Source organism: Helicoverpa armigera, chromosome 29 (genome assembly GCF_030705265.1).
Source record: "Helicoverpa armigera isolate CAAS_96S chromosome 29, ASM3070526v1, whole genome shotgun sequence".
NCBI classification, from domain to species: domain Eukaryota; kingdom Metazoa; phylum Arthropoda; class Insecta; order Lepidoptera; family Noctuidae; genus Helicoverpa; species Helicoverpa armigera.
The window spans coordinates 999,354-1,019,908 of NC_087148.1; the positions used below are offsets into that span (position 1 = coordinate 999,354).

At 36.5% G+C, this 20,555-nt stretch overlaps 1 protein-coding gene across 1 annotated transcript; it reads left to right on the forward strand.

Annotated features, from left to right (window-relative positions):
* The first annotated feature begins 496 nt into the window (after window positions 1–496).
* LOC110381397 (putative fatty acyl-CoA reductase CG5065) lies at window positions 497–20,246 on the forward strand. The gene is made up of 12 exons (XM_064042739.1): window positions 497–632; window positions 2,662–2,738; window positions 2,985–3,267; window positions 3,911–4,156; window positions 4,764–4,916; window positions 5,563–5,662; window positions 14,909–14,968; window positions 15,537–15,669; window positions 16,424–16,531; window positions 17,893–18,024; window positions 18,602–18,859; window positions 19,504–20,246. The coding sequence occupies exons 2-12, from the start codon at window positions 2,695–2,697 to the stop codon at window positions 19,580–19,582; spliced, it is 1,596 nt and encodes a 531-aa protein (XP_063898809.1). The 5' UTR covers window positions 497–632; window positions 2,662–2,694; the 3' UTR covers window positions 19,583–20,246.
* The last annotated feature ends 309 nt before the right edge of the window (window positions 20,247–20,555 follow it).

The following is a 20,555-nucleotide window of genomic DNA, read 5'->3' on the forward strand; positions in this document are numbered from 1 at the left end:
CTAGTTAACTCTGGTATAATGCAGCTTTCTAAAGATTTTGATAATCTGTAATTTCGAGTTTGTTCCTAATATAAAATTTTCTAACCTAACACTCAAAACCTAAAAAAAATTGCCTTTAGATAACCATGCTAATCATAACACTCAATGAGTAACCTGATTTAAAGTACACTTAATTTTACATAACGCAGCATAATGAGGTCTCACAAAATAGGTGGTAGCCAAATTTTTTACAACAATATCCAATAGATCAAACTTAGGCCAAAAAGATACAAAATAATAAAGAAGCACAATTTTTTTTTAAACACATTGTGCTCCTGTGCCAAAAAATACAGAATAAAAAAAGCTCAAATATGTATTTACTTAAACTCTGTATGGACATAAAGGCAACAGAATATTGACCACAAAACCGCCAGCACCAAACGTAGCCGTACACAAAACCGACCCGTATGTTTCACCCACGTTACAGCAAGTATTACGTGAGTAGTTCGCCAGTGAAAGCCGAGTCGCGGCTCGAGGCAGTTGTACGTGCGATAAACAATAACAAAAAAATGATATAGTTAAAAAAAAAACTTGAAAAAAAATTTTTTTTGAGACCTTTGAACCCGAACGTCGTGGTGCTTCGATCTATTTGGGTATGTAACCTATTTTTTTTTTCATTTTTCCTGTGTTTTTTCTGTGTAAGTTCAACAGTTTTTTTTATTTTAGTTTTTTTTTGTGTAGATATAATGATGACATTTAATTTTACATAAATTTAAGTAATTTCGTTAAAAAAAAATATCTGAAGTACTGTAAGTTTCTAAAATAATTAATATTTAAGAACAGTGTGCCCTTTTTTTCCAATTTAATTGGAAAAGAAGCAGTTTATCCGCCAACTAAATTATATTATTTTATTTTTTTTTTATTAAAAAAAAGCTTGATATTATTTTTACTAATATAATAAATTAATTCAATCGTTCCTTATGCACGATATTGGTCAACGTTTATTTTCAAAATAAAATATAATAAAATATCTATTTAATTTATATAAAAAAATATCAACTGCCCCTTATTTTCGGCACTACACTGTACCTAGTCTGTTTACACTTGATTGCATTAATCTCGGGTCAGCTTTCGCAACTAAACTTGTCGTTGCATATACATATTTCTGCAATACCTACCGTGGCCTACTATAGTAAACCCGGAAAATAATAATATATTTATATATATCTATATTTATTAATATTATTGTAAAAAATGGTATGTACCCTAAATATTCCGAAACTACTGAAAAATTATATCACTGATGAGAAGCTACACTATTCCAGGGTAACATAGTACATAGTTTATTTGCATGAATTAACTAGTATCCACCTATCTACACACCAAATTTCAAACAAATCGGTCCAGCCGTTTTTGCGTGAAATAATAACAAACATACAGCCATACATTCTCACAAACTTTCACATTTATAATATTAGTAGGATATAATTTATTTATTAAAAATCACAATAAATCAGGCAAACCCATACGATAAGCTATGTTAATAAGTTCCATAAACCTCATTCAAGTTAAGCAATGAATTGTTAAATATTTAACTTTTTATATAACTTAACTACGTCAAGATAGAAATCTGTGTATATGTCATAATCACCATATAATAATGAAATACCTAAATATATGTTCTTACTCGCAGTTTCACTCGCGTCCCGTAGGAACTACTGCCCGTACCGGGATAAAATATAGCCTATGTTACTCGGAAAGAGTGTAGCTTTCCAACAGTGCAAGAATTTTTCAAATCGTATCGGACTTGGCTGCAAAACAGCACTTTTCGAACGTCAGAAATTTACAAAAGACAGCCCCCAAAACGCCCGCCCTTCACCACTTCCTATGTGTTTTTGCTGGGAAGAAGAAGTGGCGCAACAAGCTCCCCAGCAACACATGTCTGTCTGTTGTCGTGGGTCAGCTAGTATTAGTATTAAAGTATAAATTACACTGGTCAACAAAATTAGACCAACTTCCAGTCACAGAAATGAGACTTCACTTTTTAGGATGTTTTCAGTGCGCTGAATCCAAATTTGGCTTCAGAATTCTCCTGTTAGCTCGGGATTTTGAGATATTCTAACCTAAAAGTGCGAAAAACACTGTTTTATCAGTAGTTTTAGATCAATAAAACAATAAAGCGTGTTTAACGACAAACCAAAGCGTGAAATTAACTTTTAGTAATCTACATTTAATGACTTTTAGCTATATGTTTACATGTGACTAGCTCTTTCCTCGTATCCGCATAAAATATTGCCTATGTCACTTTTATTTTAACGACGTCAAAAATCATCAAATGACCCCTCCCGCTGTGGGTTAGCAGCGGTGAGGGAGTGTCAGACTCTTACTGACTAAACACCGTCGTGTTCCGTCGTAGGCCTTTTATGTACCAGGGCCGCGGTAACTCGCGCGAATAATCCCGCAGCCCCGGCAGATGCCTATGTTACCTGGGGTAATGTAGATTCTCAATAACGGTATTATTTTTCAACACAAAAAAATTAGTTCAAAACTCAAAAGCGACTGAATCGAATTGAAATTGGAAACGTAATAGAGCGCGGTCGTGGATTTTGGAGCTAAAGTGAAATAATCCCGCACAAACAAACATACAAAAGAAGAAGAAAAAGTTTTTTTTTTTTGTTACAGCTAATAATATTTTGGAAGCGACTTCGGTTCAAGATGGACCCAAAAATAATGACAACGGATAAAATGGACGATTATCCGTAAGTAAAATAATTAATTTTTAGTCCTAAAAAGTAAAAAAATAACATAAACTTTATATTAGCACTTGCCTGACCTGAAATCGAATCATCATATGGCCCTCCCGTTGTGGGTGCAACGTGAGGGAGTGTCAGACTCTTACTGACTAAAACCCACCATGTTCCTTCTAAAGCCCTTTATGTACCAGCGTCGCGGTAACTCGCGCGAACAATCCCGCAGCCTAATACCAAAAAAATCTTCTTTTCCAGAAAACATATAGAAATGCTGAACGGCAATGATTTGAACACCCTCAACCTAAATTACGAGGGTGACCACATAAACCTTGAGCAACCGGACAAGTCCTCGGAAGCTATAGCGGATTTCTACGAAGATTCCGTGATCATGGTCACCGGAGGGACTGGTTTCGTTGGCAAGGCTCTCCTGGAGAAACTCCTGAGGAGTTGTCCTGGTATCAAGACGATATACGTGCTGATGAGACCTAAAAGGGGTTTGACAGTAGACCAAAGGTATAAGGAACTTCTTAAAAACCAGGTACGTTTGATAGTCACCAGTTTTCTTGAAGGTACGTATGCAGAAAGCAGGGAAATAATGCTGTTTATCATCATCATCATCTCAGCCATAGGACGTCCACTGCTGAACATAGGCCTCCCCCTTAGATCTCCGAGATACCTGTTAGAGGCGACCTGCATCCAGCGTCTTCCGGCGACCTTTATAAGATCGTCTGTCCACCTTGTTGGTGGACGTCCTACGCTGCGCTTGCTAGTCCGTGGTCTCCACTCCAGCACTTTTCGACCCCATCGGCCATCTACTGTTCGGAAAATAATATTTGTGCTTACGTAATTTAGGATACCTTAAAGCTTAATTTCAACAAGCTTGTGTGAATTTTAAGAGTACCCAGCAGACTTTTTGGTCGGCCGATAGTTGTTGGGGCTCATAAATCAGTACGAAGATGAATGGTAGTACGCACATTACAAAGATCAGGTATTCAGCAGGTATCAGACCGACTGAAAACTTTGGTTGGAATCAAGATTTTCTGTTCAAAACAATTGCCACCTACCAATCGACTGTTTAGTCTAAATCCCCAACTTCAAAAAAACTATCACCCCAACATTAAAATCTTCACCTCCCATCCCATAAACCACTACAAATCTTCAAGATCCATTTACGTCCACAGGTCTTCGACCGCATCAGAGCTCGTTGGCCGGAACGCCTCGGGAAACTCTACCCCATAACTGGTGACGTATCAGCTCCAAACCTGGGAGTGTCTCCGGAGCAGAGGGAACTCCTGGGCAAGGTTACGACCCTGTTCCATTCGGCTGCGACCGTGAGATTCACCGAGCCTCTCCATGCTGCCACCACGCTGAATGTTCAGGGAACTGCCTCGCTACTGAAGTTGGCTGAGGATATGCATAAGTTGAAGGTTGGTGGAAGTCTAAGTCTCTTTAGATTAATCGTTTTATTGGTTTCATAAATTTATTGCCATAGATTTAAAAATGCTGACTGCTCTGTACCTTGATGGTAGCCCTTCACTAATAGACGCATGATGCCATAAGAAAAAGCAATTCTTTGGCCAAAATTTCAAATAAAGGCAATTTTTAACTTTTAGTCTTTTCGTCTCTCCTATTGTTTGTGTTTGTTTACTTACAAGAATTTTAAACCCTCAGTCCAGTCTTTATGCTTACAATATTTCTTGATAGTCGTCATCGGTTCCCAAAAGAACAGCTCAACGAACTTTGAGTCTGAAGACAACTTCACAACGGTAAAGTTATATGACGGGTTTCAATAGGTACCTAGAAAAACATAGTATTTATGCACCATCCATCGGTTTCATGAATATACATGAGAACAAAATGACTAGCGGAGGTGCCATAACGAAAACGCTGAAATGCGGATAAGTGCCATCGAAGGCGCCTGACTTACCTGCATTATGGCATCTCCGCTCATCTTTCCTTGCTCCGTACCAACCCTTAAACTCAGGCCCAACAACCAAGACTTCTTCATCATACCATCTTCACTCCTCCCACCAGGCTCTAGTGCACGTGTCAACAGCCTACAGTAACGCGCCGCGACCCAGCATCGAGGAGCGAGTCTACCCCCCACCTTACGACCCTGACAGTATCGTGAGGTGCACCAGGATGCTGCCCGCTGAGACTGTGGAAGTCATTGCGGAGACTTTGCAGGTTTGTGATGATGATGAAGGAGTAGCTTTAACTTAGAAGATATATTGAAATAGTTGAAGATGATGACTTTAAATGCCCCTATCATTTTTTGAAGGAAAGTCCTGACAGACTTCAGGGCTGTTTGTCTGTTTTGATAAACTCGATAAGTACCTACCTACTGCTTGGATTTGCACGTGGTTTTCACTTAAAGATAGAGTGTTTCTTACAGAATTAAGGTACACATACTCAGGGCGGAGCCAAGCTGCTATGAGCACTATAAAACATGCCCACTGACATTATAAAATAATATAGACACATTCTTCTAGGCTAATTTGTTATGGTCATTTATCGTGTCAAATAAAGATGAATTGTGAATCTTTTTGGACCTGCCGCTTTCAATTTCAAACACAAAACTAAAACTACGGAAGTGGCAACAAACCCTCCAGCTACAGAAAAAAAATGAAATCTATTATTATTCTTTATTGTACACAATACATATTTTAATACACACACAATAGAGAAAAGTTATGTATAAAGGTGAGCTAAACCCAGAGTAGGGAACCCAAGGAGGGTTCTCTGATAGCAAACCTTAGAGCGATACCTACTCTACTGCATTTTTGACCTATTTTAAGTAGCAGAAGAGAAGTAAATACGTATATCTTTGCAGGGTGAACACCCAAACCCCTACACGCTGACGAAAGCTCTGGCCGAGTCCATCGTGTACAGTCACACCAACCTGCCCGTCTGCATCGTCAGACCTTCGATTGGTAAGTGCTAAACTATTCATGAAGAAATTGTGTAAAAAATCAACAGTGATTTAATCAAGGCAGGCTGAAAATCAGCACTTTGCGAAGCTCAAAGTTTCAAAAAACAGCCCCAAAATCGGCCGCCCTATGAGTTTTTGAGAAGAAGAAATGGTGGAACAAACTCCACAGTATTCCATGTTGGTAATATACAGGTATAGAAGAGTTTGCCACATGTTTTCATTATGTTGTACTAGCTCCTGCCTGCGGTTTTACCCGCGTTCCTTAGGGACCATTTCACGCTCCTCGGTAAAAATAGCCATGATAAATGGGCTACCTACTCTAAAATAATTTTCAAATCGGCCCAGTAGTAAACTCTTCAAAACTTAAAAATTTTTAAACCCGATTACAAGCTTTAGACTGCCCCTTACTTTTTGTTACTTATACATAAAATATAATCAAATTCCCTATTTTAAAAAAATAACACTCGTTACACATCAACTACTTTTTAAACGTGACCTATTAAACTGTCAATAGACAGGTAATTATTAATTTTAATGAAATAATGATACCTTAGCTGGCACCCAGTCACGTAGCCATATAATAACTATGGGACGACATTCAAGCAAGGCGGCACACCGTGAAATTCTCATGGCATTCATAAAATACTCATAGGAAATCGATCCAGTCGTTGGAAACTTGAATATTACTTATTTAAAGAAAATCGATATAATTCTCTCTGCTATTTGAACGAAAGAAAAATTACTTGAAATTGGTTTGAACTTTTAAAGTAGGTTAGAAAGAAGAGCTCGTAGATAAATAACAGCCACAATAGGCTAGTTTCCTAAAAAATAATAATTAGTCCGTCTTGTAGATTGTCCAAAATTAAGCGATACGTACTTTTTCTTTTTTAAATTGGATCAGAACTTGTTAAGATATAGCGTGTTAAAGTTGAGTGTGACGTCACAAGTTGCTACAATTTTCAGGACACTGTGACGTAAAAGGCCCCCACTCCTAATTTTTGAAGTGTATTATCTTTGTCATTTTAAGTTTAATTAAAAAAAGAAAAAATACGTATCCAATATTTTTGGATTATCTAAAAAGCGGACTAAATATTATTTCATTATTTCGACCCTGGAAACTACCCTATTGTCGATTGATTTTAAGGTTAAGCTAAAGGTCGGTCTATGGATGGATGACCATTTTATCATGATGAGTTTTTCCGTGTTTCGGAAGGCACGTTGACCTGGTGGGTCCCGGCTGTCATTTGAACATCTTTGGCAGAAAGACTGACAACCAGTATTCCCTAGGGGATATCCCGGGTAACTGGGGTGACGACGTCAGATAGACAGTCGCTCCTTGTAAAACACTGCATTCAGCTGTAGCCGGTTAGACTGGAAGCCGACCCCAACATAGTTAGGAAAAGGCTAGCCAGATGATGATAGGAAGAAGGTTAGGAGGAGTTCATTACTAAGAAACAGCCGCACTTTTCGATCGATCATAACGTTATCATACCGCGGTCCGTTCATGGATGGGTGACCATTTTATCATGACAAGTTTCTCCATATTTCGGAAGTCACGTTAAATTGGTGGGTCCCGGCTGTCATTTGAACATCGTTAGCAGTCGTCATCATGTCATTGTACTTATAATTAATTAATAAATCACTACTTCGCTTTGTTACTTCCCATTTAGGATCGAAACATAGGACGGATTGTGAATAAATATGTATGTATGTTAGTATGTATGTGCGTAGGCACCCCAATGTACTAATCTTTAAATTCTCATCATTGTACGTAGGTATAATCTATACTAATATAATAAAGGAAACATGTTTTTGTTTGTTTGTACCCTAAAAGATCCGACTACTAAATCGAATTTAAAATTTCTTTTACTGTTAGAAAGCTGCACTCTTCCCGAGTAACATCCAAACTAATATTATAAATGCGAAAGTAACTCTGTCAGTCTGTCTGTCTGTCTGTCTGTCTGTCTTTTCTTCACGCCTAAACTACTGAACCGATTTGTGTGAAATTTGGTACAGACATAGTTTGAAACTTGAGAAAGGACATAGGGTAGTTTTTATTACAAAAAAAAAAAAAAACTATTCCGGACATATAGCGCCATCTATTGGTCAAATAAAAAATCTGCTGGTAGTCACTCTTCCACGGGAACGAAGTTGCGGGCAAAAGCTAGTAGGCTATATTTTATTAATATTACTTGCAACACTTGGACTCAAAAAAAGCTAAGCGGATATTGTGTGTCCCCTTCTATACATGGGCTATCTAATTATTAAATAATTTCTCAAATCGGTCCATTTATTCCGGAGCTTAACGCGCCCAAAAACAAAAACTCTTCAGCTTTATGATATAGTTGTAAAGATTGTTCTATAACATATTTTGAAGGACACAACTAATAAGGTTTGTCCATATCGAGGGACAAAATAATCTAGCGATGTGTTCTGCATATCATGAATTTTATTTAAATTCAATTATCTATACTAATGTCTTACGTACTTATTATATTGAGATGGCTATCCATCAACTGATTATTTATGTACCTATGTGTATATGGGCTTAGAGTACTGCACACTGCAAACTTTTAGTCGGCCGATAGTTTGTTGGGCTCATAAATCAGTATGAAGATGAATGGTAGTATGCACATTACAAAGATTAGGTACTTGACCGGTATCAGACTGACTAAATTTTTTGAATAAATAAATAAAAATATAAATTTTTACACTAAATCCTATCACATATACTTTATGATATTTTATGACGAATTGTAAAAAAAATAGTTTAGCCACAGGAGTCATTTTTCGTTTTCATAATTTACAACATCATGTGTAAAGCAGAGATAAAGTTAGGAGTATCGAATGTTTTGATCAGTTGACAGCTGTCAGTTTTCAAGGAAGAATTTCAGTTGTTTGTAAAGACTGACTTTTATTCGCACATTTTTATTCTATTTACTTTGTTTGAAAAAATATATTTTTTATTTTTACGTATTTCTCATTTTTCTTTGTGTTAATCGACATACATTAACCAGTATATTAACGCATTTCATTTAATGTGATTGTGAACGACACACCCGATATTTTGACTTTGACCTAATCTTTAAGTAGGAAGTAATATACTTAGGTACCTACCATTTCTCGCAATATTCCGTTCCTACCTAGAATGCAGTTTTCACAAAGATGTTCGTCCACTTTCTAAGTATTATCTAGGTACCAGTAAAGTTCCCTTGCAATAGTATTACCTAATACTTAAGATCTTAATGGTTTGACCCACTTACGTGAACTTAAGTTCCTCATTCTACTGGTTTATCCTGTCTACTAGATCTGTGTGCTAGTTATTTAAAAGACCAGGGGCCCGATTCTCCTAATTTTACTTAAGTAAGCGGCATACGATTCTCATCCGACTGAGATCCAATCACGACTAATTTAAGATTGAAGCGTATGTGGCATTCCGCTATTTTTTTCTTTTAAATAAACGTTTTTATCATTTTCTGTGATTCAATTATGAATCATATTGTCTGCAAATGATTTACGACTGCATGATTGTAGAGCAAACTACCTTTTTTTTTTTTTTCTCTTTATTTTAATTAGGGACTTTTATACAATGTACATGCCAGTCCCATCGGACCTTATAAACTTACTAACTACTTTTAAGCTAATAATTATATAGACTTACTATGTAAAACGCAACAATGCAAACTTAATTAAACTATAAGCAGCGTCGGAATTAGGATTTGACAAAATATAATGGAACATACCAACATCATACATATTCAACTCCAGTTCTCTTAATAAATCCTCTCTTGCAGACTGAAATCTAGCACATTCCGTCAATAGGTGTATAACATCTTCTGGTGTACCACACTCCTCACAATTAGGTGAATTTATTTTTTTCATTAGAAATCCGAAACTATTGAGCGGCATGTGTCCAGACCTCAGTCTGTGAGCGGTTACTACAAGTTTTCTGCTTAGTCTAGTATCACAAAACCACGGTATACGAGGTGGCTCCGAAACTATAGATTTATACCAGATACCCTTGTCCCTAGATCTAACATTGAAATATTCTTTCCAGAATTCATGAGATTTATTTTTATATTTAGGTAATAGTTCTACATAATTAGTAACAATAGTTGTTTCTTTTCCCTCAACAATGCCCAACTTTGCTAATCGGTCAGCCTCCTCATTACCTTTTATGCCTATATGTGAAGGAACCCATTGCAACTTCAGATCTACACCTCTTTTGGATAATTCACATATTTTATACAAAATTTCATAAGCTATCGGTGCACCTCTGCACCCAGAGACGCACCGAGCTATATGTTGTAGTGCACTTTTGCTATCTACACAAATTAATGTCTTTCTGTTATCATTGATGGTTAAAATATAGGAAAGTGCTTCTGAAATTGCAAAAAGCTCCAACGACATAACTGACACATAGTTATTGATTTTGTAATAAGTGTTTGTACTGTCTGTATTAAAAGGATCGTAAAAAGCAGCGCCACTACCATTAGCGCTCTTAGACCCATCAGTATAAATTTTATAATAATCATGATATTTACTAACTATTTCTCTCAGAGTTTCTGCTTTAATTGAGTTTAAATCATATGTTTTTTTTGGATTTTTGATTGATTCTAAATTTACCATTATAATATTTTGGATGTCTATACTAGTCACCCACACATCTAAAGAAAACATCTCCGGAATAGGAGATGATCTTATATTTTCCTCCCTAAGTTCCTTAACCACACTCACAAGTAATGGAAGCTTTTTACCTTCCCAATATCTGATGTTACTTCTAGAGCTAAGTTCTGACAATAGTTTTATTACTACGCTATTGGATACAGAACACGATTTTAAGCAATATTTGTATGCTAACCATTTTCTCCTAACGTGCAGTGGAGGAACACAGAGCTCGCACTCCATTACGTGTATCGGTGTACTTCTTATAAAACTACCTACTACCCTCAAAGCTTGATTTTGAATTTTTTCTAACTTATAAATATTTGTCTTAGCACTACTATCATAAAGAAAACACCCGTAATCTAACCTACTTCTAATTAGAGCTATATAAAGCCGACGAAGATGGATTTGATGGATACCCCAAGAAGAACTCGTAAGAATTTTAAGTAAATTAAGAAGTTTTTGAATTTTTTCGACAACTTCATTAATATGTTTACCCCAGCGTAATGTCTTATCTAGCCAAACACCCAAATATTTATAATTACACACATTGCCAAGTTCATTATTGTTAATTAAAAGTTGTATTTTTTGTTTTCTGAATCCTCTACTAAAAACACAATATTTGGATTTAACTGCAGATATTTCTAATCCTAGTTCGTCCAACGAAGCTGTAAAATTATTTAATGCGCTTTGTATTTTGCTCTCACTCTCCAAAATATCCTTACAAGCTAAATACAATACAAAGTCATCCGCGTATTGGCACCAGTACACTTCAATAATATCCTGACAGACCTTAGATGTAGCTATATTAAAAAGTAACGGCGAGATGGGATCACCTTGGGCTAAGCCTTTTCGTGCATATCTGACTATATCAATCGCGGATTCACCGGCAACTATAAGATGACGTTCGCTTAGGAAATTCCATAAATATTGGCAAATACTATTACCGACTCCAAGACCATCAAGAATCTGCAATAATTTATCTAATAATATGTTATTATACGCACTTTTTATGTCAAGAAAACAAGCTACAGTTGAAAAATTCTTTGAAAAACTTATCTGGATTTGAGTTACTAACCGCGTAAGACAATCAAGGCTGGATTGCCCTTTCCTGAAACCGATTGTATTTGGTGACAAAATTCCATTCTTTTCAACATACCATTCAAGTCTTTTGGTTATCATCGCATGAAAAATTTTGCATGTACAAGACATCAACGAAATAGGTCTCGGTTTGCTGTTAGTGTTTGCATCAGCACCTGATTTTGGTATAGGGATGACTCTAATCTGACGCCACTGCGACGGAACATTGCCTGAGTTAAAAATTTTATTATAGATTTTAAGTAAATACAGCTTACCAACAAGAGGAAGATGTAAAATCATAGAATAAGTGATTTTGTCTTCTCCTGGGGCAGTATCTTTTTTCTTTAGACAGTTATTCATTTCCTGCAACGTAAACTCCGACTCAAGCAAAACATTCCTAGAAATAAATAAAGGCTTAGGTGATGCGACATAATCTGGTGTAAGGTCACATAGCATTTCTCTCTTTAATTCTTCAGAGCATTGAATATTAGTTTTCCTGTGACCTTTCACCCATCGCAGTCGACGCCACATGTCTGAAGCTGATACTTTATAATCAATACTGTCACAAAAATTCTTATAATCATTGGATCTGGCTTTATGAATAGCATTTTTAGCTTTTAGAATATTTTTCTCAAGTAATGCTAGATTCGCTGGTGTTGGATTTCCTCTAAATTTTTTAAGTGCCAGTCGGCGCTCAGCAACAACTTTAGAAATATCTGAACTCCAGTACCCTTTCGGCTTAAACCTATCACTTGGCTTATTACAAGTCTTAATAAGAGGAATATTCTCATCTGCTGACCTATTTATTTGTGAGGTGAAATAATCATACATAACCTGGACTTCATCTTCAGCATTAGACAGAGGAAAGCAATCAAGATTATTTCTGTAACCAGTCCAGTCGGCCAATTTATAGTTACGCTTCTTATGGTAGTAAATATTTTCGCAAAAGTTCACTTTTAATTTAATAAATAAGTGGTCACTACCCAGGTTTTCGTTCATAACATTCCAATCAAAATTAAGAGCGATGTCCACGGATGTAAAAGTAATATCTGGAGACGAAGATTGTAAAATGTCATTAACTAATTTAATCCTAGTTGGTTGGCCAGTATTAAGGGACGTAAAATTAAACTCTAGTGCTGATTCAAAAATTTGCTTTCCTCTGCTATCATTTTTATACGACCAGTTTGTATGATGAGCGTTAAAATCCCCTACTATCAAGCAATTATTTGGAAACATAGAAAAAATGCTATCCCAGTCGGCTTGTGTAGTATGAACAGAACTTGGACAATATACTAAAATTATATATTTAATAAAGCCACAATTATTAAGTTGAGCACACAACAGCTCGATACCCGGACTAACTTGGCTAATCTGCACCTTCTGCATATTTATTGATTTATGAGCCACGATAGCAATCCCACCATAGGAATCCTCTCTATCTCGTCTAATTATATTGTATTGATTTATGTTTATATATACGTCTTCCCCCAGCCAAGTTTCACTAACAAACGCCATATGTACTCTTTCTTGCAATAGTAAACATTTAAACTCCTCTAATTTCGGTTTTAAACTCTGTGCATTCCACTGCAGTATATTTAAGTTAATCGTTTTACGTAAGCAAGCCATCTTTAAACATAGAAATTACCTTGTTATAAACATCCCCTTTCTTTAGTAACCCCCAAACTAACTTGAAAAATTGTTCGAATATAAAATTACATACCAATTTTAGTTTGACCTCAAAACTGCAGTCCGACAAACACACTTCTTTTAATCTACGCAATAACCCTTTAAAGTCTACAGTATCTTTTGTAGTATCTTCCCTGTTTTCCATTTCTTCTTGTTGTAAATATAGTTCCTCTTCATCACTATCAAGTGTAACATGCCGACTCTGACCTGACTTTTTCTTCTTCTTAGTTGCCTTCCTTCCAGGTTTCCCTAATATTACTGAATCTACCGATTCTTCCATACTGTGGTCCCCTCTGTTTTCATTATTAATATCTTGTTCATATCTTACTTGGATTTGTTTTTTTTCCTGAACTTTTGTAACTAAAATGTCTCTATACGAAGTTTTATCATTATTACCACAGCTAGATTTATCCGGTGTTCTTTCATTTTCAATCTGAGGTTCGACTATTGTTTTTCTCTCCTCCAAATATGTGGACAGGGCTTTGCGGTATGTAAAGTTCTTCTCACACATTATTTTTCTTATTTCCTTTTCTTTTATAAATACGGGACATGTCTTTTCCAACGCCATATGTGACATCTTACAGTTAACACATTTGTAGTTGGTAGTGTCACAATTGCTATGACCTTCTCCGCATTTCGGGCAACGTATTACTTTTGTTGGACATGACTTTATTAAATGCCCATACCGCCAGCAACCAGAGCATTGCGTCACCGGAAACGTATATGGTTCCACCTTAAACCGACACCCATACATAGATACATATGGAGGTAAAGTAGAACTTTTAAAGCATAGTCGAACTGTTTCACTGTCCACCCATTCCCTGGACACTCCCAGGCGTTTCAATCTCCGCACGGTTACAACTTCACATTCGCTTTCTAAACATTGCTGGATTTCTTCTACTTCTATGTTTAAGTCTATTTGCTTAACCACACCATAGGACAAATTGATTTCATCTACAAATTGACATCTGAAGCCCAAATCTAATAACTTTGGACATTTAACCAACTTTTCAGCGTTCTTTCTATCTTCAAATTCTACGATTACCTTGTATGCATTTTTATATTGTACTTTTTTTATGTTCAAGATATTTTCTGATCTTAATAATTTAGCTAAGCCAAATTGTTTTGGCAATACTTTGTCTTTTCCCGTAATACTCACAACATATCCTTCAAGTACATTCCTATCACCGTTCATACTACTGTGCGAATTCACAGATAATCTCCTTGCTGGTTTTTTGTTACTTCTTCTAACGGTTACAAACCCATCTTCATCTTCTATAATTTCCTCACTATCCTCCCGAACTCTTTTCTCTGCGACCCTCACCTTCTCAGTCGAATTACTATAGCTCATCTCCTTATCGCATGTATTAACTTGTTGCTCACTTAAAATTATTCCCTCCTCTATAATGTCACTTCCACTCGCTCCACAATCCGTATTCACTAATTTATCCATTATCAGTAAACATTTGGATAATTTTATAATACGTAGGTAGATGGAAAAAAAGTTATATGCAGTAATTTAGCTCTTTAGAATACGTGCGCTCGCTTCGGCTCGTCGCGCGGCACTCAGCAAACTACCTTATAGACCAAATGGCAGACCAATCGCAAACCAATTGCATGTCATAGGAAAACGATTGATTTTATATTGGTAGCAGCATTACCGCTAAGGTTAAAACTGCTATTGAGATTCAATTGATATCCAATTGACACATTATTGAATTAGCAGAATAGAGCCCCTGTTTTGTCTTATTCCTTCTTCCTTCCTTCTCAGCCTAAACTTACCTGTATTATTAATTTGATTTTCTTTTGTTTCCAGTGACTGCCGCGCTTCAAGAACCATACCCAGGATGGATCGATAACGTGTATGGAGTGACAGGTCAGAAATAAGCTCGGTTTATATTATAACAGCAGTTTCAGACTAGTCTTTTGTCCGCGCGCATACGCTGTTTTGCAAGCGACTTTTGATTGCGTACTCGCAGTAGTATTTTTATTACAATTGTTACATTTAAACTTGAAAAAGTGCTTATTATTTATTTATTTATTTAATGGGGTTATGCAATAACTTTTATTTCAGTAATATAAGTTACACATCAAGCTTTTTATTTTATTTTCCAAGACTTTTTAAAATCCACTGTAGGTGTTATTATAATCAAGGACTATGCAACTAAACTATACCTACATACATACCAAATCATATGTTTTATTCAGGCCTCTACAAGAACTTATGACCGGCAAAAATATAACTAAGTTAGATTCTAGTTGCCCATTCCAAAAGTAGCTTCCTATGGAGAAGAACGGGCAAGAAACTCCATGGTTACTCTTTTTAAAAATTGTATGGTACTACAGTTTGTATGTATTGATTGATACATACAATAACAGCATGCGAAGACCATGTAGAATGGCAAACAATTCGTGTCTAAACCCCGTTACTTTGAATGTCCCAGGTCTGATAATGGAGATATCTCGCGGCACATACCGCTCAGGGTACTCTCGCGAGCAGTATGTGGTGGACCTGGTGCCAGTAGACCTGGTCGTCAACAGCTGCATCGTGGCTGCTTGGAGACAGGGTGTCAAGAGGTAAGACTTACACCCTTTACTTATTCACCTCTGATCATTCATGTAAAATAGTAAGGAAAGGTATATAACCTATAGGCGAGTCGTGGTGGCCTACTGGGTAAAGAACGAAGTATGAGGGCGTGGGTTCGATTCCAGGTCAGGCAAGTACCAATGCAACTTTTCTAAGTTTGTATGTACTTTCTAAGTATATATCTTAGACACCGATGGCTGATAAAAAGGTGAAGGAAAACATCTTGAGGAAACCTGGACTATTAAGTCTGAAATCACCATCCCGCAATGAGGAAGCGTGGTGATTAATGCTCAATCCTTCTCCATGTGAGAGGAGGCATGTGCCCAGCAGTGGGACGATAAAAAGGCTGAAACAACAACATATCCTCGTTCTGCAAAGCAGTCATGTTCAAGAAGGAGACGGTGGAAGGACAGAGAGTTCCACCTCTCATCCCAGCCACCAGGTAGACACCACGGGGGCCGGTGAGATGACTCGAGCGACTGCCTATCTGATTTCCTCAACCCAGTTACCACGTATAGGTACAACCCGATACTCCTTTGTAAAACTGGTTGTCATACTTTCTAACACTTAAATAGGTTCCCGTAACGACTGCCAAAGGTGTTCAAACGACAGCCGTTCCTACCAAATTAGCCATCGGAACCACCCCAAGCATTGCTTAACCTTATGATCAATTGACTCGTCAACTGTATACTTAGTCATGAATTCCTCAGTTTAATTAAAGTGGTATTTCCATACTAATTCCAGGCCTGGTCGCTGCCCAGTATACAACGTGACTTCAGGGTCTATAAATCCTATACAATGGGGGCAGTTCACCAAGCTATGTGTCAAATGGGCTATCGAGAATCCTACCAAGTAAGTAAAATTGACGTCTTGAAGTATATCTCTATGGTGATTTCCTCCTAGCCACTACCAGCTACTTCGGCTATTCTCATGTAAAGATATTAGCCAACTGCGCAGGGCATATAATAGTGCAAAAGAAATTTTCTAAAACCCACAAAGTGATTCTGGCCCGTCCCGGGAATCGAAGCCGAGACGCTGTGCTCAGCAGCCGCGCTTGCGACAGCTAGACCAACAACACAGTTATTTCTATGGTATCCAATCTATAATAGAGAAGTAATGCTAAGGCAGCCCGCAAACATCTGACAAATTTTTGTTGGAATAAAGTAGAACACACTGATAGCAATAGTGCAACGCACACTGTCCTAGAAAAAATCGGATTATCTTTCTTAAAAAAAGTAATAAATAAATAAATAATAAAAAGTTTTGACCATGTATTTACCAAAATAGTTACAGAAATGTACACAGGTAACTTATTAACGAGTAGACTTATTTTATATGGTACAGCGTGTTGCAACAATTTCTGTAGTTATATAACTAGGCTAACCTGTATTTTAAGAGACTTTTAGAGCTTATCATTTTTATATAAATCTGACATGGGTGGTTCTCCCTAAGTTAGATTCCACCGGTGTGCTGTGATTCACACAAATGTATCTTCTAGTGTACTCGCTCTAGCAAACAATATTTCTAAAATGCCAGCAAAATTGTCACCTTTATTCATTAATATCTAAAAGTAATTTATTTCAACTGCACACATTTTTACGCAAAATTTTTGCAGAATCTTGCATCTTCACAAAAATGTCGTTTACCTTTCGAAAATACTTTTATCCTGGAAAACCCAAACATTAACAAGCTATTTTGATACTTTCCTTTGTATTATTATAAAATATTAAAATTTTGAATCGTACATCAGTACAACGCTCCATGTTCTATTTATACCACGATTTGATGTTTCAGCTAAAGTCCAAACTTTTCACTGCATACGTCGTATAAGGCATAGTCCTTTACCGTATCTGTTCGCAATAAATTCAAAAACATACATGCCTAATATTTTCACCCATAGACTCAATGAAAATAATTTAAATACAACTTAAAACTAATATATTGCATCGAAAAATTGCTCCTCGTCGCTGTCACCGGGTAATGTACCCAAAAGGCTGGCAGCATTGCCACGTTGGATGGCAATGCTCAACCTCTGTGCGAAATAAAAGCCAGCCTTTGGGTCCCGGGAAGTGTCAACCAGGCGCTGGGAAAAATCCCTGGCAAGAAGGCGGGCGCTCGGACCCCACGGCCCAAGAGTTTCAACCCCAAACGGCTCAAACATGTAATTGTCTATAAGGTTACTTTATAGTATTAAATAACTGTAACTATTCCAGGTACGTAATGTGGTATCCGAACTTTTCGTTCACGGAGTCTCGCTTCATGAACACGTTCTGGGAGGTATCCTGCCACTTCCTGCCAGCTTTCCTGTACGATATGCTGTTACGAGCTCAGGGGAGGAAGGCTATGTAAGTATACCTTCAGGTTTTAGCAGATTTCTATACTATAACCCATCATGTTCCTTCCTAAGCCCTTTATGTACCAGGGCCGCAGCTACGGCAAGCTTTGGCCCTGATAGGCCCCATTGGGGACAATTCTATATTTCTTCTTTTTATAAGCCCTAGTGTCAGTTTTCTCAAATCCGCCTGACGGCCTCTGACGTGGAATTGTAACAACGACTGCTACTGAGTAGCATTAGGGAACGCCGACTTTACATCGTCCTAAAAAATCTCCCGTCTACGTGGCACGGAACTTGTATACTATTTGCACTATGCGACTACTAGATCAACGAGACAGTTTTGTATTAACCATAGAGAACAAAATTACTAGTGAAATGAAAACGAGGAATGTACTGTTTTCGACCTTATACCAACACTCGTTGACAGAAGTCTCAAAGAACCCGAACGCCTCAGTAGTTCACTCGTTACTTATTTAGTCATTGAATCTGACCTAGAAGAAGGCGCCTGACCTACCTGCTTTATGGCATCTCCGTTCATCTTCCTTACTCCGTAGTATACAATTTCAGCATTAAATCTTTTTTCACAGCATGATGAAGCTAGCCCGCCGTTTCAAAATGGCCGCGGCCACTGGCGAGTACTTCGCTAACCACGAGTGGGAGTTCGGTATCTCCGAGCTGAAAGCTCTGCATGATGACGTGACAGCTACCAGGGACGGAGCTGTGTTCCCTCATTGGTCTGACTTTGAGTGGGACTCGTATATTGGGGCTTACATGTTTGGGATCCGACGGTATATTCTGAAGGATACGGCTGAGTCCCTCCCTGTGGCTCGGACTAAGTTACGGAGGTAAGGATTTTTTTTGCGCTACATTTTATTACATACATATGTGACACTAGGGTTTTGAAAAGTGCAAGATTGGATGATTTTTTTATATAACTTTACAGTAATACCCAAGGTACTAACACCCAAGTGTGTACTAACACCTCGCTGGTAGCATAAGCGTCAATTTTTATTTTAAAACAAATGTTTTGTGTGTGAATTTTTCTTTCAATTTTCAATATAAACAGTCGTTTTAACAAAAACCGACGTTTAATAAAATTTTCTAACTGTGTACTTGGCTCGGTGTATGTGGGAAAAAGTAGCTATACTCTATCCACGGAAGCAAGAGCTAAAAGGTAAACAAAGAATGACAGTTTTTCAAGATGGCCCGACCGATGACAAAATCACAAATACTGCGAACATTTTACACAAAAATGTGACGTTTTGTCATCGGTCGGGTTATACCGCCATCTTGAAAAACTGTCATTCTTTGTTTACCTTTTAGCTCTTGCTTCCGTGGATAGAGTATAGTATTATTATACAAGCTTTAGTTTGTTTTATATTATATTCAACCAACTAAAAAAAGCTCTTTAAACATTAGATATCATACTGACACGACAGCAATATACAGGTTGTTACAAATTATTTATATTATTATTTCTTTTTTTCAGATTATACTGGGTTCACAAGCTCTTTCAGGCGGCTACAGGATACTATCTATTCAGGTTCCTGGCGGGACGTCTGCGGTAGTAGACCACTCTATTAATATACGTTAATTTTATATAAGCCTGTGTTAAATGATCAATATTCGAGGAAAAATACTCAAGTGATACAATATTTAATCTATATCCAAAAAGGAGAATTTTCTCAAATCGAATATTTTAGTTTTTTTTTTTTTTTTGTAAAAAGTGCTTACGTAAACAAAACTGAATCGGCAAGATTTATGAACGAATGATTATGCACCAAAATAATTATTTTTATGCTGTTTTTAACTAACAAAACATAGATTTTCAGACTGAAAATACCTATTGATTTGTACATTAAAATCGCGAAAGGATGGATTAACCAAAAATATCTAACAATAAACAACTTTTTAAGAAAAGGAGACATAAAAAGGTATTGGTCATTTGATACAGGTAACAATTAGAATAATATTTGCAACTAGTGATTATTTCTTAATTAAACGTAATGAGATCACCCTGTATTCTGAGTACAATTTCAATCTTAGTTCTAAGATATATCAATGTACCTGTAATACTAAAAAATACTCTTATTTTATCTATTTTATTCAGAATATCTACCAAAAATCATTTTTTTACCAATTTTTAGGTAATTCTTTTAAAACATAATTTTTTGTATCACATTATTTTTTAACAGAAAATATGTCGATTTGCAGAAACTTGTGTGAAATATATAAGTAAAAAAAACGTTATTAAATTATTGCCTTTTTTACACACACTTTATTAAATAAGGTAATTAATTAAATATAAGAAAAATCTTTACATAAGAACACATTAATTGTAATTTTTTATGTAAGTTTTTTAGACTCTAAGTATATCTTTCTTTCTTTTTTGTGAAAAAAGAAACCAGCTAATAAAACATACAAACTTACCAAAATATATATTATTTATATTACATAATATATATAATATCAATTACAGTAATTTCACGAGTATTACCTATCTATGCAACTATCTACTATGAAAAACTATATACATACATA